The following is a 23,615-nucleotide window of genomic DNA, read 5'->3' as shown; positions in this document are numbered from 1 at the left end:
TCCTCGCCGATACCCCAGGAGCAACAGTGTCCCTAATTTGCTGGGAAGTGGCGGTGCGGTCCCCTACGGCACTGCGTAGGATCCTACGGTCTTGGCGTGCATCCGTGCGTCGCTGCGGTCCGGTCCCAGGTCGACGGGCACGTGCACCTTCCGCCGACCACTGGCAACAACATCGATGTACTGTGGAGACCTCACGCCCCACGTGTTGAGCAATTCGGCGGTACGTCCACCCGGCCTCCCGCATGCCCACTATATGCCCTCGCTCAAAGTCCGTCAACTGCACGTACAGTTCACGTCCACGCTGTCGCGGCATGCTACCAGTGTTAAAGACTGCGATGGAGCTCCGTATGCCACGGCAAACTGGCTGACACTGACGGCGGCGGTGCACAAATGCTGTGCAGCTAGCGCCATTCGACGGCCAACACCACGGTTCCTGGTGTGTCCGCTGTGCCGTGCGTGTGATCATTGCTTGTACAGCCCTCTCGCAGTGTCCGGAGCAAGTATGGTGGGTCTGACACACCGGTGTCAATGTGTTCTTTTTTCCATTTCCAGGAGTGTATTATGTTGATAACCAAACACCTTGAAAAAGCCTCTTCAGAGATCTTGGGATTCTTACTCTCACATGCAAATACATTTACTTCCTAATGGTATTTGTGTTTAATATTAACAGTGGATTTATGACGAACTGCAAAATTCATGACCACAATACAATGAGTACAAATAATTTTCATAGACATTCAGCATCCATGCCTAGGGTTCATAAAGATATTCTACAATGAGGTGACAAAAGCCACAGAATACCTCCTAATATTGTGTCAGACCACCTTTTGCCTAGCATAGCACAGCAGCTCGATGTGGTATGGACTCGACAAGTCATTGTAAGTCCTCTGCAGAAATATAGAGCCATGCTGCCTCTGTAGTTGTCCATAATCGTTAAAGTGCTGCTGGTGCAGGATTTTGTGCATGAACTGACCTTTCGATTGTGTCCTGTAAATGTTCAATAGGAATCATGCTGAGTGATCTGGGTGACCAAATCATTCTCTCCACCTGTCCAGAATGTTCTTCAAACCAATTGCTAACAATTGTGGCCCAGTGACATGGCATCATTGTTTGAGTATATGAAATCCATGAATGGCTACAAATGGTCTCTAAGTAGCTGAACACAACCATTTACAGACAATGGTTGGTTCAGTTGGACCAGAAGACCCAGTCTATTCCATGTGAACACAGCCTACACCATTATGGAGCCACCACCAACTTGCACAGTGCCTTGTTGACCACCTGGGTCCATGGCTTTGTGGGGTCTGCACCACACTTGAATCCTACCATCACTCTTACCAACTGAAGTTGGGTCTCAGCTGGTCATGCCACAGTTTTCCAGTCATCTGGGGTCCAAACAATATGGTCACAAGCCCAGGAGAGACACTGCAGCTGATGTCGTGCTGTTAGCAAAGGCTCTCATATCAGTCATCTGCTACCATAGCTTATTAATGCCAAATTTCACCTCACTGTCCTAACGGATACATTCCATCTCACATTCATTTCTGGGGTTACTTTATGCAGTGTTGCTTGTCTGTTAGTACTGACAACTCTATGCAAATGCTCCTGCTCTCAGTCATTAAGTGAACACTGTCAACCTCTCCATTTTGGTGAGTGATGATGTATGAAATTTGGTACCCTTAACACTGTGTATCTCAGAATACTGAATTCCCTAACAATTTTCAAAATGGAATGCCCCAGGTGTCTAGCTTAGGGTGACCAGATGTCCTGTTTTTAAAAGGACTGTCCTTTTTGTTCATTCTGAACCTCATTGTCCCGCAAAACATTCAACAGGACACCAAATGTCCTGTTTTCTCGTAATCAGCAGTAACCTTATCTCTTTTTTTACTCCAATTTAGTGTCACTGACATAGTTTCTTTACTATTTTCTTGAGTCTTGCTTTGTCTTAAATGCAAAAATGGGATAAAGAAAGATTATTTTGGTCATGGGATGAAGAGATGGCTGAACAGAAGGTTTTCCATCATCATGCTCAGTGCCAGTGACTTATGACATTTCGTATTGGTTATTTGCTACTGATGGACTGACAGACGAATGTAACAAGTTTTGTTAAAGACTATTATAGGGCTATCAATGTTCAACTGTATTTGTAGTTACCAGTTAGCTACTCACCGTTAGAAGACATAAATTTGCAGTAGGTGCAACACTCACAATGTCTTCAAACTGTTACAGACAACAATGAGAAGTAGGTGGCAGTTTCAACACTGGGTTTGGCAAGTTTGCTTTAGTGTGCTCCATTGTCTTTTGTTTGCTGTGTGTAAAACTAACTCAGGCCCATTAATATGAGGAAAAGAAAGTGTTCTTTCTTGAATACCATAAATGATGAATTCCCTTCCTTGAAGGAAACCGTGAGAACAAAGACAGAATCTACAGTACTTGGTATCATTCAGTTTTTTCCATTGACCATGGAGGGACATTGTTTCCACATCGTAACTGCCATAAGACAATGTGGCTGTCTCCAGACCACGTTACCAAATCTCAAAGAGACCACATAGTCATAAGCCGCAAGTTCTGCCACTCTCTGTTAGATGTCAGAAATAGAAGTGGAGCAGACATTGGAAGTGACCACCACCTAGTTTTGGCGGAATTCAGACTGAAGATAATGGCAAATAGAACCAAGCTCAATCACAGGTGCAAGAAAATAGATGTGGCAAGGTTAAAAGACCAACAGATCAAAGAAACATTTGCCCTTGAACTACAAAGCAGATTCCAGGTCCTCTCTGAAGAAAACTTCATGGAAGAGGGAACTGAAACATGTTGGCAAAAAATCAAAGACAGTTATTTAGATGAGGGGGAAAAAATCTTAGGATTTAAGGCACATCAAAGGAAGGAATGGTTCTCCGATGCTACATGGAATGAAATCAGCCACAGGAAAGTACTAAAACTTAAGTTAAATTTTTGTAAGACAAGAGCACAGAAGAGTGAAGCACATAAAGAATATATGGAGGCGAACAAAAAAGTGAAAATATGGCTACGTCGAGATAAAAGGAAATGGATAGATGAGCAAGCAAAATTAGGAGAAGAGTCAGCAAGACAAGGAAATATGAAAGAGCTCTAGAATATTACCAAATGGTTGTCAATGAAGAACTTCAAACGTGAAGGACCACTAAAGAACAAGGATGGGATAATGCTTACAACTCAACAGGCACAGCTACAGAGATGGGAGGGGCACTTCAAGGAACTGTTAAATTGTGAAGACAACCAAGAGGAACAGGTAAGAGATGTTCCAGAGGAAGTCAAAGAAGATCAAGATATAAATTTGCAGTGCCCCACAATGGACGAAATTAGGATTGCCTTGAAAACACTAAAAAATACAAAGGCACTAGGCCTAGACAACACAGCACCAGAGCTCTTAAAAGCTTATATTGAAAGTACTGTTAAAATGCTCCATCCTTTGCTGAAGCATATTTGGCTTGAAGAAAAATCTCCAAAGGAGTGGAAAAATGGTTTGGTGGTAAAGCTCCCAAAAAGGGGAAATTTGTCAGCTGTAACAACTGGCATGGTATTACATTGTTGTCAGTGCCCAGTAAGGTCCTCACCAGAATTATTTTAAACAGAACTAAAGAATCCCTTGAAAAGCGAGTGCGTAAAGAACAGGCCAGTTTTAGGGCACAATGAAGTTGTGTTGATCTTATTAACACTCTTAGGATCGTTTTAGAGCAAAGCAAAGAATTCCAAGCAACCATGTACGTGGCATTCATTGATTTTCAAAAGGCCTTCGGTTCTGTGTTACGGAAGTATGGCATAACACAGAAGATCTTAAACATCATAAAAGATCTATATATGGCTACAAATGCTGTGTACTCCACAACGGAAGTATGACAGAGCCCATAAAAGTAACAACTGGAGTCCGGCAGGGTTGCATTTTGCCACCAACACTTTTTCTACTTGTTCTAGACTCTGTTATGAGAAGAGTCACAGCAGGCAGGAGACAAGGAATCCAGTGGGGGATCCATGAACGTCTGGAGGATTTGGATTTTGCAGACGACATAGTTTTATTAGCTCAAAGGCTGCCTGATATGCAAGCTAAATTAAACATGCTGAAAGAAGAAGCAGATACTGCTGGCCTCAAGATAAATACAGGCAAAACAAAGGAAATGAGAGAAAATTCAGGGAACTGTTAATAGGTGAGCAGCGGGCAGAGACAGTCAACTCATTCCTGTATTTGGGTAGTATAGTGACGGAAGATGGTGGAGCTGGAGATGCTGTGAAAAACCGCATTAAAAAGGCAAATGCTGCCGTTATACAATTGTATCCAATATGTACAAATAGAAATATCACGTATAAAACAAAAATCCATATTTTTAATACAAATGTGAAGGCTGTTCTTCTGTACGCCAGAGAAAGCTGGAAAATGGATAAAAAGATAACTACCCAGTTACAAAGCTTCGTAAATAGATTTATTCAACGAATGATAAATATCTGGTGGCATAAAAAATATGTAATGAGGAGCTCTCGCGAATAACAAACAAGATATCTATGGAAGACCAGATACGAGAGAGAAAGTGGGGTTGGTTGGGGCACACCTTGAGAAAACCAGATGGAGCCAGCGAGAAAAAAGCATTGGGATGGAACCCCCAGGGAACAAGGAAGAGAGGAAGACCAAGGGGCACATGGAAGAGGACAGTGGAAGGGGAAGCAAAAAGAATTGGTAAGACCTGGTCAGAATTGAGACAAATGGCCAAAGACAGAGACGGATGGCGAGTTCTCCTGGATGTAAGTAATATTCTGGGCATTTTAAAAAAGCAAAATACAGTTGACAAGAATGTCACATTTTTGTGCAGATAGCTATAATACCAACTTTTGTGGGTACAAGAGAGCAGGAACAAACAACATTTGTTCCAAAATGAACAGTATTCTCAAGATGAATATTCAAGACATTGTGCAGCCCATGTGATACACAATGGAGTTCAAATAGGTGCAGACATTCTTCCCAGTGACACAGAAACAATAGTGAATAAAATATAAAACTGTTTGGAAGGTAGGAGACGAGGTACTGGCGGAAGTAAAGCTGTGAGGACAGGGCGTGAGTCGTGCTTTGGTAGCTCAGTTGGTAGAGCACTTGCCCGCGAAAGGCAAAGGTCCTGAGTTTGAGTCTTGGTCCGGCACACAGTTTTAATCTGCCAGGAAGTTTCATATCAGTGCACACTCTGCTGCAGAGTGAAAATCTCATTCTGGAAACATCCCCCAGGCTGTGGCTAAGCCATGGTTCCGCAATATCCTTTCTTTCAGTAGTGCTAGTTCTGTAGGTTCGCAGGAGAGCTTCTGTAAAGTTTGCAAGGTAGGAGACGAGGTACTGGTTGAAGTAAAGCTGTGAGAATGGGGCATGAGTCATGCTTTGGTAGCTCAGTTGGTAGAGCACTTGCCCGCAAAAGGCAAAGGTCCCGAGTTCGAGTCTTGGTCCGGCACACAGTTTTAATCTGCCAGGAAGATTCAAAATGCAAGATGTTTAGCTATTTAGTTTTATGAAACGTTTGTGACCTATTTGGAAAAGTGGGCTTCTCCGTTTCAACCTCTGAAGTCATTTCATTGGATAACACTAAAAAATGCTCTTTCTTGGACTAAACTTTTAAACCGCCTGAAAATTCTTAAGACAGCAGATTTAGGTGCAACATACATGAAGATGTATCATTTAATGACATAGAGTAAGTGGACAACATTCTATACAAGGAGCTTCAGGAATGGGAAAAAGCTAATTTGGAAACAGAAATGTTGTTGTTGTTGTTGCCTTCAGTCCAGAGACTGGTTTGATGCAGCTCTCCATGCTACTCTATCCTGTGCGAGCTTCTTCATCTCCAAGTACCTACTGCAACCTACATCCTTCTGGATCTTCTTAGTATATTCATCTCTCCCTCTATGATTTTTACCCTCCAATACTAAATTGGTGATCCCTTGATGACTCAGAACATGTCTATCAACCGATCCGTTCTTCTAGTGAAGTTGTACCACAAACTCCTCTACTCCCCAATTCTATTCAGTACCTCCTCATTAGTTACATGATCTAACCACCTAATCTTCAGCTGTAGCACCACATTTGAAAGCTTCTATTCTCTTCTTGTCTAAACTATTTATCATCCATGTTTCACTTCCATAGAGGGCTACACTTCATACAAATACTTTCACAAAAAACATCCTGACATTTAAAGCTACACTCAATGTTAATCTCTTCTTCAGAAACACTTTCCTTGCCACTACCAGTCTACATTTTGTATCTTCTCTACTTTGACCATCATCAGTTATTTTGCTCCCCAAACAGCAAAACTCATCTACTACTTTAAATGTCTCATTTCCTAATCTAATTCCCACAACATCACCTGATTTAATTCGACTGCATTCTATTATCCTCATTTTGCTTTTGTTGATTTTCATCTTATATCCTCCTTTCAAGACACTGTCCATTCTTTTCAACAGTTCTTCCAGGTTCCATTCTGTTCAACTGCTCTTTCAGGTCCCTTGCTGTCTCTGACAGAATTAAAATGTAATTGGCAAACCTCATAGTTTTTATTTCTTCCCCACAGATTTTAGTTCCTACACCAAATTTTTCTTTTGTTTCCTTTACTGCTTGGTCAATATACAGATTGAATAACATCGGGGATAGGCTACAACCCCGTCTCACTTCCCTCACAACCACTGCTTCCCTTTCGTGCCCCCCAACTGTTATAACTGCCATCTGGATTCTATAAAAATTGTAAATAGCCTTTCGATCCCTGTATTTCACCCCTGCCACCTTCAGAATTTAAAACAGAGTATTCCAGTCAACATTGTCAAAAGCTTTCTCTAAGTCTACTAATGCTAGAAATGTAGGTTTGCCTTTCCTTAATCTATCTTCTAAGCTAAGTCATAGAGTCAGTATTGCCTCACGTGTTCCAACATTTCTACAGAATCAAAACTGATCTTCCCCAAGGTCAGCTTCTACCAAATACTCAGTTTGCAGCCATGACTTATTAAACTGATAGTTTGGTAATTTTCACATCTGTCAACACCTGCTTTCTTTGGGATTGGAATTATTATATTCTTCTTGAAGCCTGAAGGTATTTCACCTGTCTCATACATCTTGCTCACCAGATGGAAGAGCTTTGTCATGGCTGGCTCTCCCAAGGTTATCAGTAGTTCTAATGGTATGATGTCTTCTCCCGGGGCCTTGTTTCAACTTAGGTCTTTCAGTGCTCTGTCAGACTCTCCCATTTCATCTTCATCTATGTCCTCTTCCATTTCCATAATATTGCCCTCAAATACATTGCCCTTGTATAAACCCGCTATATATTCCTTCCACCTTTCTGCTTTTTCATCTGTGCTTAGAACTGGTTTTCCATCTGAGCTCTTGATATTCATACAAGTTATTCTGTTTTCTCCAAAGGTCTCTATAATTTTCCTGTAGGCAGTATCTACCTTATCCCTAGTGACATATGCCTCTACATCCTTTCATTTGTCCTCTAGCCATCCCTGCTTAGCCATTTTGCACTTCCTGTTGATCTCATTTTTGAAACTTTGTACTCCTTTTTGCCTGTTTCATTTACGGCATTTTTATATTTCCTCCTTCTATCAATTAAATTCAATATCTCTTCTGTTACCCAAGGATTTTTACTAGCCTTCATATTTTTATCTACTTGATCCTCTGCTGCCTTCACTATTTCATCTCTCAAAGGTACCCATTCTTCTTCTACTGTATTTCTTTCCCTCGTATTTGTCAATTGTTCCCTAATGCTCTCTCTGAAAATCTCTACAACCTCTGGTTTTTTCAGTTAATCCAGGTCCAATCTCCCTAAATTTCCACCTTTTTTCAGTTTCTTCAGTTTTAATCTACAGTTCATGACCAACACATTGTGGTCAGAGTCCACATCTGCCCCTGGAAATGTCTTACAATTTGAAACCTGGTTCCTAAATCTCTGTCTTATCATTATATAATCTATCTGAAACCTTCCAGTGCCTCCAGGCCTCTTCCATGGATATAACCCTCTTTCATGATTTTTAAACCAAGTGTTAGCTATGATTAAGTTAGGCTCTGTGCAAAATTCTACCAGGCGGCTTCCTCTTTCATTCCTTAACCCCATTCCATATTCAAATACTACTTTTCCTTCTCTTCCTTTTCCTACTATCGAATTCAAATTCCCCATGATTATTAAATTTTTGTCGCCCTTCAATATCTGAATAATTTATTTTATCTCATCATACATTTCTTCAATCTCTTCATCATCTGCGGAGCTAGTTGGCATACAAACTTGTACTACTGTAGTAAGTGCAGGCTTCATGTCTATCTTGGCTACAATAATGCATTCACAGTGTTGTTCATGGTAACTTACCCAAGTTCCTATTTTTTTATTCATTATTAAACCTGAATGAGATTTTCACTCTGCAGCGGAGTGTGCGCTGATATGAAACTTCCTGGCAGGTTAAAACTGTGTGCACGACCGAGACTCGAACTCGGGACCTTTGCCTTTTGTGGGCAAGTGCTCTACCAACTGAGCTACCGAAGCACGACTCACGCCTGGTCTCACAGCTTTACTTCTGCCAGTATCTCGTCTCCTACCTTCCAAACTTTACAGAAGCTCTCCTGCGAAACTTGCAGAACTAGCACTCCTGAAAGGAAGGATATTGAAGAGACATGGCTTAGCCACAGCCTGGGGATGTTTCATTCTGGATGTTTCTCGGTCGGGCACACAGTTTTAATCTGCCAGGAAGTTTCATTATTAAACCTACTCCTGCATTACCCCTATTTTATTTTGTATTTATAACGCTGTATTCACCTGACCAGAAGTTTTGTTCCTCCTGCCACCAAACTTCACTAATTCCCACTGTATCTAGCTTTAACCTATCCATTTCCCTTTTTAAATTTTCTAGCCTATCTGCTCGATTAAGAGATCTGACATTCCACGCTCCGATCTGTAGAACACCAGCTTTCTTCCTCCTGATAACGACATTATCCTCCCATTGCATGATTGAAAGTTACCTGGAGGCACTGTGGGCATGTTACATGATAAAGAAAGTAAGTAAGTGAAGGAGAAATGAACGGGGAATAATTTGCACAACTATACAGGCCTCAAATGTGGAAATTCACTGATAAAATCAGCTCTGACAAATGGCAGTTGGTTATGGTCCAGCACCTGGGAACGAGCCTCTTGGAAACAGAAACAATGGCTGAGTCTCTGCATTTTGCTGTCATGACCATCCGTAGAAAGTGGTTGAAGGAAGATGAAACCACAAGGTGTTGGATGTCCACACTTCATCACAGAAATTGGAGCTCAGAGACTTGCCTGCTCTGGAAAACTGGATAGGGAACAATTTGTGGCAGGTCTTATGACAAAGTACAATATTGGTGCATGCACAGGTGTCTCAGAGCATACTGTTCAGCACACATTGTTGAACAAGGGTTCCACAGCAGTGTTCCCATATTGACACAGTGGCATCAGCAATTACTATTATTGTGGGCATGGGATAAGATTGGACTGTGGATCAATGGAAATGTGTTGCCTGGTTGGATGAATCACGTTTCTTGTTACACCATATTGATGGTTGTGTACAGGTTCATTGTCATACAGGTGAACAGCTGCACAAAACATACACCTCATCACAGATGCTGGTTGGTGGAGGGCAGTACTATACTATGGACAAGATTGATCTGGACTTCCGAGAGACCTGTGATAGTAATCAAAAGCATTGTAACAGCTGTGGACTATGTGCAGACCACTCGCATTCATTCATGCTTGATTCTTGCCTAGGGGTAAAAGCATCATTCAGCAACGTAACTGTCCATATCGCAAGGCCAGGATTATGCTTCAGGTGTCTGGGGAGCACAAGAGGGAATAGATGGTGATGTCATGGAGAAACTTTTTCAGTTTGTTTTCAAAGTTTCTTTGTGCTGTCTGTCAGACATTTTATATCATGGGATAAGAGACCCCAATATTGGTGTTAGCACTGTGTACTCTTTCTGTGGTACGGTCAACCTTAATGTGGAGTAATGAATGCCATATTTTATTCTGGAATGGTACTTATGTACATCATGTTCCTTATTAACTGCAGTTGGTTATTTACAGCAAACTGCATGAGGCAATACATACACTATGAAGCAGTAGTTAAAAGTCCTAACTTCTTAAACAGATGTCTACACAATGGCTGTCGGTGAATACTGCATATTAGTCTTGCGGCATGTTTTCAAGTAAGAAAAACTTTTCATACTGATACTTAAAATTTTAAATTTTCCACTGTAGTTGTTATTTGTCCACTGTGTTCTATATTTATCATTGTTATTGTATCTCTAGATGTGCAAAACAGTATATTTTGTGTTTTTTTGAAATTCAGAGTGTGATCATTTGCAGAAACCTACTCAATATTATTTATGTTGAATTGGTTACAATACTAGTTTAACCTGAAAAAGAATTAATTCTTCTTCTTGTATATTAGGACAAGACTGTATGTATGAGAAACAGTAGTGGACCTAAAATTCACTCTAGTGTTAAACATAAATGTGTTTTCCCTGGTCAGAGGAGTCTGCCCTGCTTAGCTTGGTTGATTTGTTAAGTACAATTTTCCACATGCTTTTGGTTAAATGGGACATTGTCTATTGATTGGCTATACCCTCAGTTCCATAAAACCTCAGTTTATCTATCAGGATATCAATCAAATGCCTTAGATAGGTCACAGAAAATACCAACAGCAGCTATTTTGTTATTGTTTAATTTGGTGAGCCAATGTGTACATGGCATTCTCAATTGAGGAACTCTTCTATAGCTGAACTGTTATTTTGTAAGGATATTGTTGTTGCTTAGGGAGAATACTATTCAAACAGTATGTCACCTTCTTGAACATATTGGAAAATGATGTTGATAATGAAAGAGATTGGTAGGTATTCACATCTCTCCTTTCATCTTTTTTATAGAGCTGTCTAACAATGGTATCTTTCAATCTCTCTGGAAAAACACCCTGAGTTAGTGATGCATTACATATTTCAGGAAAGACAGTACTTGTTGTGTGGGAAAATTCTTTAGTGTTCTTGCAAGCTGCAACCTAGTCATAAATAAAAACAGTGATTCAAGAAGTGTAAGATTTGTTTCTATGGTTCTAATCTACAATTTAAAAAAATGTCAACCAAATATAGATTTCACTCCATAGTGGGCATCTTCAGATCTATAAAAAAAAAAGGGAAACAATATAAACTAACGGACAATGTATATCGTGAGACAATAAATTATGACATAACGATAAGTAACTAGTTTCATACTTATAGAATACATAAACTTTAAAAAATGTGATGAAACATATCCATTTAAAACATATCATAATATAATAAAACCAAAGTGGTATTGTCAAGAGATTTAAATAAAATTAGCTGTTGTTAAAATTAAATTAGTTGTTGTTAAAATTTGACAAAATTGCAAATATTCAATTAAGTAAAAGTATACAATTATGTAAAAACTATTCTGGAAATGCAATATGTTTTAAGTTGTTGTGGTAGTAAAGTGAAATACAGTAAAAGTGTAAATTAAATTAAATTTTTAAAAATAAATTAAAAATGAAATGGATAAGTGACAATATCTGATGCTGAAAAACAACAGCTGCAATTTAAGGTAGCAGTACTATATGTATGCATCAAGTTTAAAGATATAAAAAAAATTGCATTAAAATTATAGTGCAAGTAATAAACAGCAGCAAAATGAACAAAACTTAGGACTAGAGTAAGAAATCAGAGAGCTCTGTTGGCATAGCTGCTGGAATGCAGTATACGCACGTACTGACTGGAGGAATATAACCACTGGAGACATTGTCTGTATTAGGGAGAGCATGGAGAATAGTATGCATATTCTTCTCTACAGAGTGCCAAAAGGGCATGCTCTCAATTTATTGGAGGAACTTGAAATTTATTGGAGCAAGAGGCAAAAGCCAGGAAGAGTGCCCAACAGACAAAGAAACTTTGGAACCCAACACCTAATGCGTTTTCTTTGACAATGTATTACATTAATCACCTAATATTTCTATTATGTATACCTTCCCTGACCATTATCTCTGACAGAGTGCATTAAATATATTCCTTGTTTTGTTATGCTGCTCATGTCACCCTACTTGTTCAGTTTCCCTGTTTTATAATGTATGTTATGCTGTATCTGATCTTATTAATTGACTAGCACAATAGTTTGTGATCCTTTTCTTGACACAACATATCACAATGTACAAAAGACCCTCTGGTGGTTGTGTTCTCCATTCAGTACTTGCCTGTGCCCCATGCTGGCAACTATGCCAACAAAAGTAAGTGATTACTTACTCTAATCGTACGTTTTGCTTGTTGGGCTTTATTCTCTTATTCACTTATTATGCAATTTTCTTAGCTCCTCAGAGATACATGGATCTATTATTACTTTTATCTGAAGTTTTTCAGCATCCCATATTTTCACTTGTCAATTTCCTTTTTAATAATTAAAAAGAAAATAATTCAGTTTAGATTTTTAATATACTATATTTATTTTTTATACCTCTGATAGTGTATTAAACATTCTAATTTCAGATTAGTTTCTATCTTTTTGTGTGTATTTATTTAATTGCATATCTGTGTATTTGTCTAATGTGCACACTGTAGAAAAATCTGACAAGTTTACATTGTAAAAATGTTTTTTCAGTTGCAATTGCTTCCCAGTTTATTCTGAATAGTAGCAGCATTCACATTATGACTCTGCTGGAAATGTGGCTGATCTCACACTATTTCAATGGTTCTGTTCGATGATGCCTATGTAATTCTGCTTGGATCTCTTGACAATGTCACTTTACCTTTATAGTATTAAGGTATATTTTAAATGCACATGTGTCACTACTTTATTATGCTTATGTATTCGATACGTTTGAAATTAGTACCTTTTCATTATGTCATAATCTACTGTTACAAGATTAGATTTGATTTTCTTTTTTCAGACATACTTGAAGACAGTCACTATGGACCAAAATCTATACTCTGATGACAGTTTTGTGATCATACACTGTAATTAAATAAATAAATTCTTTAGTACTCTGTTAGAAACACCATCAAATCCAGATGAGCTTTTATTTTTGAACAAATGTATTATTTTCTTAATTTCAGAAGGAAATGTGAGTGACACATCCATAACATTGAATTTTATGAACTGCTTTTTAAACATATTGCTTTGATTTTTGTCTTGAACTGCTTGTGCCTATACAGGGTGTCCCAGGAGGCATGACAATTCAAGGCTTCCTACTATAAACACATGTCTTCTACTGAACAAGTGCTCATAGCTCTTAAGATACACATTTTAATGGCCATGTTTACAAGACTTTCTTTTCTTGTTTTGGTCCATACTACCTCCTCCCAAAATATGGCAAGAAAAGAGCTTACAGTAGAATAGATTTGTGCTACAGTATCGAAGATGAAGAAGTATATATAGCTCATAAGTTACGCATTTTAGAGCTCATGTTTTTGAGACTTTCTTGAGATGAATGCTTGTTCCTGTCATATCCCTCCTGGACACCCTGTATTTTCTGCTGGAGTTAGGAAATGATTATTAAATATATATGCTACCAGTGGCTGATCATTTATGGTGCTCTCATTTAAATCAATAATGATGTTATCCTGATCTGTGACCTACTGCCTTGTCTCTCATTTCACTTCATTCTGTATAGATTTAAGTCTGTTGTCAGAATTACTGATTTCTGACATAATGTTCATGTTTTTTAATAATTTTTCTTAGTAATTTAGAGCAATTTTGTAACGTGCAACTCCCTTTTCCTCTCCCTCTAAGTGATCCATGGCTTTTTGTGAGGACCTTAAATGTTCTTTCTAGTTAGTTTATGAATTCATTATAGAAGAGATTAAGTTTTGTTTCAGCATTTGGTTCCCAGTCCATCTCCTGCAAACTATTCTTAAAAACTTCTGTCTCTGAGTTGGTAATTATTGTAACTGATGTCCATGAGGAGAATCTACATTGTAAGGGTTGGTCTTGTTTACCCTAACTACCTGCGCAAAATATTTCTAGTTCTGCTATCTTTATGCACTTGTCTTTCACAGTTAATAACTAAGAACAAACTACAAGAGACAAATAAGGTTTCCCTTTCATTTTTCCTATGAGGGTCCTTTAGAAAATCTACATTGAAATCACATCAGACAATTAACTACTTCCTGATGCTGGCACATAGTACAGTAAGACATCCATAGCCCTCACAAACAGTTCAAAATTCCCCAGTGGGGATAAATATACAGTTACAATTTCTTTATATTTAACTTCTCTAACCCTACAATTAAGTGGTGTTCAGACAGGCACACGATTATCTTTGTAGAGTTCTGTAGACCTTCCAGACAGACAAAAAAGTCTTCTACCATATTACTTAGTCCTCTAATTTTATGATGAAATAAGCACATCTTACTTTTCTGTGCCTTCTTAAAGATTTTATGGGGCATTTCTGTTATTGTAATGTCTTTCCTAAGCTCAGACTCTGCTCTAAAAAGGTAACCCTCTGACATCAGTAATCACAAGAATCTTGCTTTCTGTAATGGCTACTACCATAAAGAAAAAGCAAGGGAGGAAGATTAGTGACAATGAGGTCATTAGAGGTGGAGCACAAGTTTTGATTGCAGAAGGACAGGGAAGGAAATCAGCCCTGCCCTTTCAAAGAATACATCCTGGCATTTGCCTTAAGTGATTTAGGAAAATCATGGAAAACCTAAATCAGGAAGATTGGACAAGGATTAGAACCATCATCCTCCCAAATGGAAGTCCAATGTGCTAACCACTGTGCCACCTCACTTGGTCCCCATGTATAGAAGGGAGTAGGAATCAGTGTAGCTACTTTGTTTCTGTAAAGACAGATATCAGAGTCATTACTGATTTACGTTGTTTATTGTTTTAGTGAATTATGATCATGAATGAAAAGTATGGATCTGTTATAAGTTTGTGAATGGTGGGTTTAATTGCAGTGAATGTTACTAGAGGTCTCACAAAAGAAAATTTGATTTAGACATTTCTGAGGTGCTAATGAGACCCTCTATTGGTATTTGCTGAGTTCACATCTGGGATAGGTTAATATAGGAGCATAAAGAGAAGGTCTGTGTGTTTCGGGTACATCTTTAGATACCAGGGAAATATGTAATAGGCTTGAGTGTGTTGGTGACAGCAGGAAAGCAGTGCTTGTGGCTGGCAGGAGAGTAGGTAGAAAAAAATTATTGCAGATATAACAGAGAACTTGTAAGTGATTGGAAAGAGCAGTAATTATAGCAATAAAACTTCAGGTATAGAAAAGTTTAGGAAGAAGGAAGTTCTGCTGTGATGTTGTATTCATAGTGTACTCTGTCAGTTTCTGGAAATTATGAGTGGCAGGTCATCAGTATATTTAAATCTAGCATATGGCTCAGATGGGCAGCATAGCATCATAAAGTGTTCATTAGTGAATCCGGTAACAGTCTGTATAGGGATCCTTTTTTAGAGATCATAAAGGAAGAGAAAATCTGCCGAAGCCTCCCAAATGCCACATATGTGGACGTACCATCCGCAGAGAGAAGTCATTTTACAAGGCATGGGCTTCTCAGAAATAAACTCGGAAAATCATTCATTAGTCGAGAAATCCTTAATGCAGTGAAGGCAGTTAAGGAATAGAATAGCACGACCATACCACTTCCACCACCAAACACAGCAACTGAAAATTTCCAACAAGAAAATGAAACTGGATCACTGACAACAGGTCCAGCACTAGAATCTCCACTTTCTTCAAAAACAGCTGAGATAAATGATTCAACTAGGACAGAAATTTCCAAAGCAGCTTCAGCAGAAGCAGCTACATACTACGCAACTGCATCATTAACAAGAAAAAAAACGCCTGATGTGCCAACAGCCAATGACCTTTCATCAGTATTGGCCGCTCCTCAGTCTTCAACAGTGAAAGACTTTTCACCAGCTTCACCATCATCAGGAGTAACAGAAGCAAACAGAAGAAGCACAAGAACCAGGAAACTTTCAACTCTGCAGGATTTTGGTACCCGGCCTCAGTTACAAGACTAACATAAGGCAGATACCTTCAGATACACCAACTTCCAAGTCAAACCGGCAACAGACTCACCTCCACTGTCATCAACAGAATAATAACCATGCCACCAGCTCATCTAAAGGATTTTTTAGCATCAGGTCTAAAGGGAAAGGCGCCACCAAGATAAGTGAAAACAAATGCCTAACAGTGTTTCACCAAAACCTTCAAGCCATAAAGAACAAAACACAACAGCTAGAAGTAGAATTGGAAAAATTTGATAGCCAAATTTTGTGTATCACTGAACACTGGTACAAAGGGAAGCAAATTGAACACATTGCATTGGCCTCATTTGACCTTGCATGTTACTATAGCAGAATCTCAATGAATGGTAGAGGTTCATGTATCTATGTAAAAAAAGGTATGTCATTTAAAGTAAGATATGATCTTTTAGATCTAGGTGAGGACAAACATTTCGAACTTTCCGCTGTTGAAATAATAGGACCTGGCATAGCAAAAAAATTAGTCATATTGTGTGTGTACCGCTCTCTCAGTGAAGACTTTGATATATTCTTCTCAAAACTGAATCAAAGCTTAGACAAGGTTACTGGACCAAAAGCAAATGTAATTATCTGTGGTGACTTAAACATTAATATGATGAAGCCTGATAAGGCTAGCAACATATATGTGAATATTCTAAGCTGTTATGGAATATCCTCCCTTGTTAATTGTCCAACTAGAATAATGAAAGAATCCTCCTCATCTATAGATCATGTAGCTACAGATATTGATAGTAAAAAATGTCATATTGTTGTCCAAAACCTGGGCCTAGCAGACCACCTCTGCCAGATCTTAAAAACTAACATTCATGTAGAAACTCCTCCTAAACTTTGTACATACAAAAGAATGTTTTCCAAATTAGCCCTGCATCAGTTTAAATCCCAGCTAGAATATGAAGATTGGAGGGAAGTCTATGCAGAAACCAATGCAAATCTGAAATTTATCAAGTTCATGTCAATTTTTAAACTCAGATTTGAAGAGATGTTTCCCAAAACTCTTTATCAAATTAAAACTACAAAGAGAAATCAGTGGGTGACTACAGGTATCAAAAAATCCTCAGAAACTCTTAGATATCTCAACTCCATAAAAAATAATCAATCTAACCCAGAAGTTCTGCAATCCTACAAAACATACAGGAAAATTTACAGAAAGGTGTTGCTAGCCGCAAAAAAACTTTCAAACAACAAAATATTACTTGAAGCTGAAAACAAGAGCAAAGCAGCCTGGAACATCGTCAAACAGGAAACATCTAACTCTGCTAAAAAGGACCTCAATTCACATATTAAAAACAAAGATGTACTAGTAGGTAACCCTAAAAAATTAGATGATTTTGTAAACTCATATTTCAGTAGTATTGCAAAAAAATTACAGCAGAAATTTCCAGATACGTATGATTTACCTACTCAGAACCAGCCAACAAACTCAATGGTGCTCTTGCCAACTACAGAAAGGGAAGTGGCACTAGTAGTACACCAACTAAAAAATAAAACTTCAGTAGGACTTGATGAAATCCCAGTCTGCGTAATTAAAGATTGTATAGACTCCATAAAGAGCTCATTAACAGACATAATTAATGAATCTTTCGAATCTGGATACTTTCCGGAGTACCTAAAACAAGCAAAAGTTATACCTATCCTTAAAAACGGAGATGTGGAAACTGTAGAGAACGACAGGCCGATCTCTATACTGTCTATCATTTCTAAAATAATAGAAATACTAGTCAAAAAGAGACTGCTAAATTACCTGAATAAATATAATCTTCTTTCCAATAACCAATTTGGTTTTAGGCCCAGAAAAGGCACACAATATGCTATAGCACAGTTCACTAAAGTAATTTTAGAAGCACTGGACAAAGGTGAACATGTAAGTGGTATCTTTTTAGACTTGTCTAAGGCCTTTGATACAGTTGACCACAAAATCTTACTTCATAAATTAGGGCAAATAGGAATAAGAGGTGTGACAAAGAAGTGGTTCAAATCATACTTGGAAAACAGAGTTCAACGAGTTGAGATATCACAAGTTTCAAACAATTCCCTTATAAAACACCTGTCTGACCCAGAAAATGTGAATATAGGCGTCCCACAGGGAAGTGTATTAGGCCCAATATTGTTTCTTATATACATTAACGACTTCCCACAAAGTATCAGACATGGCGAAAAAATACTTTTTGCTGATGACAGCAACATAGTAATAACAGGTGAAAATCCAGCACAACTGTCAGAAAGAGCAAACGAGGCTCTCAATGATGTCCACAACTGGTCATTAAAAAATAAAGTAACCCTAAATGTAAAGAAAACTAACTATATTAACTTCGAATTGAACAAAAAACACAATGCCACTAGAACAAAAGTTAATAATAATGAATTAGAATGTGTAACAAGTACCAAATTCTTAGGGATGAATGTAGACAGCCAACTGAAATGGACAAACCATGTCAACATTTTGGCAAAGAAATTATCCACAGCATGCTATGCTCTTAGAATCCTTGCACTGGTATGCAATAATACCTGTCTTAAAATAACATATTACGGATATCTACACTCAGTCCTCAGCTATGGGATCATGTTTTGGGGGACAAGTGCCAGTAACATACAAACTGTGTTCAAAGTACAAAAAAGAGCCATAAGGATACTAACAAACAGCAACAACAGGGCCCACTGTCTAGAATTATTTAGAAAGCTAGGAATTCTAACTGTTTCTTGTAAGTATATCTTTCAGAACATAATGTTCATTAAGAAAAATCTCAACATGTACAACACAAAAAGCCTAATACATGACCATGAAACAAGAGCTTGTCACCACCTCCATCTAGATAGAAAGAACAAGGTAAAGACGCAAAAAAGTATATTTTATAATGGGATAAAACTGTATAACAAATTACCACAAGAAATTAAAGAAATAAATGAGCCCCTCACTTTCAGACAAAAGCTTAAAACCTTTCTAGTAAGTAAAAGTTGTTATACTGTAAAAGAATATTTAACATAGATGTAGATTATTAGCAACATATGACATTATCACCAACATATTATGTAATTATAAATATGTGTATGACTAGTTATAAAAACTACACAAAATATGAGAAACCTGTTTAATTGTAAATGTAAATGTGTGCTCATGTGTTGTAATCTGACGACATCCATACAATATTTATTGTTCCACGGATGAATAAATAAATAAATAAAAGTGTTCACTATTCATGCCTAAGCAGTGGATATAACTATTCAGCTCAAAAATATTTCTACTGATTGCTTAAAACACCATCTATGACTTAATGTGTTGTCCTAATGGAATAAATATTCCCAATATGTTGTAAAACATACAACTACAAGATCCACACACAAGAAACATGTTCTCACAACTTGCCTTTTACTAAATAAATTTCATGTGTTCTGACACAATTTAAAAAAATACCAAAATGGATATTCTAAATGTGGCAACATAAGGTACAGTACGTAAAGGAACACCTCTAACAAAAACATTCTCATCTTAACCTCATAAGCAGGAGGTTACTGTCCTCATTCCACAGTGAATTTATTTTGTTCTAACACTATAGGACATAACAAAAACTATTTTTTTAAATAGCTACTGATTGAGAGATGAAGCAAATGCATCTTAAATGGTGAGGATAATGCTTCTAACTTCTGTACTTGCACATTAGAACTTCCAGGTATATCTTTTGTGAACTGCTTTTATGAGTAAATAGCTCATCACCTGTGAAATACTGTCCTGCTTAAGGGGAGTTGGAATGCCGGAAAATGGAAAAAATTCACATTTTCAGTTTTTAACCTTATAACTTAATTTGAAATTTTCTGCTTAAAATGGTGCAAAATTTGTTAAGAAATTCCAATTGGAAGTATTTTTATTTAATTTTTCAAAATTACATGTGCGCCCAGCAAAGTTACCCATCTTGTGATTTGTACACATTTAAATCTTCGCATTTCCGAAAACATTACATATAGAAGGCTGTGGATTTCACTCTTCAGTTGTAGAATCTTTGATCCTTCCATAGGTACCATTGTTTTTACGACTAGCTGTGTTTATTGTTCAGTTTTTGATCTGTGAGTGTTTGTTTTGAGCCTCGAGTTTAGTTTGTCGCTCATTTGGAGTTTGTTATCTGTCTTGTTTTGACTTTCAGTGGTGAGTGCGTAGTTTCTACGATGCCTAGGAGTGCATCATTATTTAAAAAGCGAAAGTTTCGCGGTAATAGATTTACAAATAACGTTTGTTCAAGTGATTCTGCTTCAGCACCTGTTGATGCTGGTGAAAGTTCTGACGTTTGTACAGCTGAGATGTGTGAAGGAGACACGCCCACCAGTGCATCAAAAAAGAAGTTATCAAACTGTGCAAGTGAAATTACAGATGAAGCTTCTAATGAACAATATGTTTTAGTCGACTTTCCTGTTTTTACTGAGTTTATGAAGAAATGTTTGTGTTGTAATCTTTGTGGAGGTTCTTTTGATATGAACATAACAAAATCTATAGGACTTTCCTGCAAAATTGCTATAGTTTGTGCCAGTTGTGAAAATGAGACCTGTTTTTGGAGCTCTAAAACATGCAGTAGCAATTTGTTTGAGAGTAATATCAGGCTAATGTATGCAATGAGAGCAATTGGTAAAGGACATACTGCTGCTCAAACATTTTGTGCCATAATGAATCTTCCACCTCCACCTGCTAAAATTGACAATTACACTGAAGTGATAGGAGATGCTGTTCAGTCTGTAGCAGATTTATCAATGAAAGCTGCTGCCAGTGAAGCAAAATATATAAATGAAGGAAACCCAGATATCCCTGTTGCTTTTGATGGAACCTGGCAGAAAAGGGGTCACACATCCAAAAATGCTGTTGCTACTGTTACTAGTGTGGACAGCGGTAAAGTTTTGGACTATGAAGTGCTCACTAAACATTGTTACCATTGTGCATCTGGTAAGATAGAAGCAGCTCACATATGTAGCAAGAATTATGAAGGTACGAGTGGAGGCATGGAGGCTGCCGCTGCTGTGAAAATGTTTAGCAGATCAGAAAAAGAACGGGGAGTATTTTACACAAAATTCCTTGGAGATGGGGACTCCAAGGCATACAAAAGTGTTACAGAATCCATGCCATATGTCAATAAGACAATAACTAAACTAGAATGTGTCGGTCATGTTCAGAAACGAATGGGCACTCGTCTAAGGAAACTGAAACAGAATCTGAAGGACAAAATTTTGTCAGATGGTAAAACCATTAGAGGTCGCCTGTCAGATAAAATTATAAATGAATTACAACAATACTATGGTATGGCAATAAGAAATAATGCAAATAATTTGCAGGAAATGAGACAAGCTGTATGGGCCACATATTTACATCGATCATCAACTGATGATAATCCTCAACATTTTGCTTGTCCAGATGGTCCTCAGTCATGGTGCAATTATAGAAAATCTCAAGCTACTGGGGATCCTTATCACCATAAAAATTATATTCCATTGGCTGTTATGGAAGTAATTAAACCAATATATAGAGACTTGGGGCATCCTGATCTTCTGCGAAAATGTCTTCATGGTTGTACCCAGAATCAAAACGAGTCGTTCAACAACCTCATTTGGACTCGTGTACCTAAGAATGTATTTGTTGGGATAAAAACATTGAAATGGGGAGTCAGTGATGCTGTTATTTCATTCAATGATGGTCATATGGGTAGGCTAAAGGTCATGGCAAGGCTCGGCATTGCTCCTGGTATCAACACCATCAGAGGTCTTCAGCTTCTGGACAGCGTGCGAGTAAGGAAGGCTCAGTATGCAGCTGAATTTAATACAAAAAAAGCAAGGGCAGCAAGGAGAAGAAAGCTTCTAGGTGAAGAAGAAGAACTAGAAGATGACCCTGATTACTCTGCTGGACACTTTTGATAATAGAATAAAAGGTATTTGTGAATTTTCATAATAAATTACTTTAATCGCATTTTCTGGCATTTGACATTTTTAGTGTTACATGTACCTTTATCTCATAAACCACTCAACCAACAACATTCAAATTTTCAGAAATGCTGCAAAACAGTTCAAAGAGGCCACTGAACTAGAATCATGACAAGAACTGGCTTATTCTCTGAACTAGGGAAGTTTATGTTATACTTTTTCCAATAAAAAATGGCTTAATGGTAAAAAATTCATAAATACTATACCAACAAAAAGAAAACATTGGTTCTAGTTCAGTGGGCTCACAATATATGCTGAAAACCTCTGCCAGAATTTCAAAGTTCTGAAGATAATAGTTCCAAAGAAAAAGGTACACAAAGTTAGCAAATTTAACATTGGCGAGATAGGGCATTCCAACTCCCCTTAAAGTAACTTTAAGTTTGAGATTACTGGCAATATCTGTTCACTGGGCATTAATGGACACACATAGTGTATGTCTCTACATTTTATAGTACCTGAAATAAAAATTCTTCAGTGGACATAAAAGGGCAAATAATTTGTTACCTGAATCTATTTTTTCTTTCACAAATTCATTCTCATCCAAAGTTTCAAGACTGACAAGTTCCATACAGCGATCACGGCAATACTTTCTGGCCTCCAACCAGTTCAAAGGTGCAATTGGTGTTGGTTGATTTTCCCACGAGAATAAGTAACCATGGCTGCGGAAAACTGCATGAATCTGCCCTATAAAAGTAAAATATAGTTTTTCAACATTTCATGATTCTGTTAGTGAAGTAACAGAACATCTCTGTTTCCACACTCATAAACCAATATATTTCAGTAGATTTTACAATTATAAAATGTAGAGGTCTTCAGTAATAACATAATTTGGAGTTAATTCATCCAAGAACAGTGAATTGGTAATGTCTAGAAAGCAATGTTGTTACATTTTTGTATTCCTTGGATAAATATGGTTACTTACGAGTCAAGCACAATGATGAATTCCATTTTTCTGTCTCAACAAAACTAATGGTGACATATGCTACAAGTAACAAAGTAGCTTTCATTTCATACACTCCCTGTTCAGCTGACTAGTAACAAACATGTCAACACCAAGTATAGCATGCTGATAGGTTTCTAACTGCTAGCAGCATTTGCTTTTCAAAACAAGCTGTTTAGCAATTGCTCATTTCAATAAAAACATCAGTCTGACATTTCTCAGACACGCTTTTTCCTGAAGCATGTTTAGTATTCACTGACTACATAACAAGCTACTTGCAAGTGAAGCCAATGCCTCTGTTGTGAACTAAGACTTCTAAGTAATATCACCACAGTGGGGCAAAACTGTCTCAGATCTGCACTTATCCAATCAGAAATTATTGGTTTTGACATGGAAAGATTATGATTTAGCAGTTTTCAATATATATAAAGATCCAGAAGTCAGTGATGATCATCAGTTACTCATAAGCGGGAATGAAATGAGGAATTTTAAAAGAAAGTGAAGCAATTTCATTACAACATGAATAATCATACAATTAAAATATCTTAACACAAAATTCAGCAAGGCCTTCTTTGCACACTACAATCCTACAGTAGAGAGAAAACAGTAAAGAGTGAATAAAATGCCTACTTTACTTCCCACCTTAAATATGGTCACAT

General features: G+C 37.7%; 1 protein-coding gene across 1 annotated transcript in view; it reads right to left on the bottom strand.

Annotated features, from left to right (window-relative positions):
* Window positions 1–23,348, bottom strand: part of LOC126456265 (uncharacterized) — a 92,637-nt gene extending 69,289 nt beyond the window's left edge. The window contains exons 1-3 of the mRNA XM_050092017.1: window positions 23,232–23,348; window positions 22,939–23,047; window positions 22,521–22,700 (exon numbers count right to left, since the gene is read on the bottom strand). Of these exons, the coding sequence (XP_049947974.1) occupies window positions 22,521–22,700; window positions 22,939–23,047; window positions 23,232–23,348 (406 nt within the window). The remainder of the gene's footprint in view (window positions 1–22,520; window positions 22,701–22,938; window positions 23,048–23,231) is intronic.
* Window positions 23,349–23,615: the final 267 nt, after the last annotated feature.

This window comes from Schistocerca serialis, chromosome 2 (genome assembly GCF_023864345.2).
Source record: "Schistocerca serialis cubense isolate TAMUIC-IGC-003099 chromosome 2, iqSchSeri2.2, whole genome shotgun sequence".
NCBI lineage: Eukaryota > Metazoa > Arthropoda > Insecta > Orthoptera > Acrididae > Schistocerca > Schistocerca serialis.
Note: the sequence above shows the minus strand (reverse complement) of the source record. Positions and strands in the feature narration are given on the sequence as shown.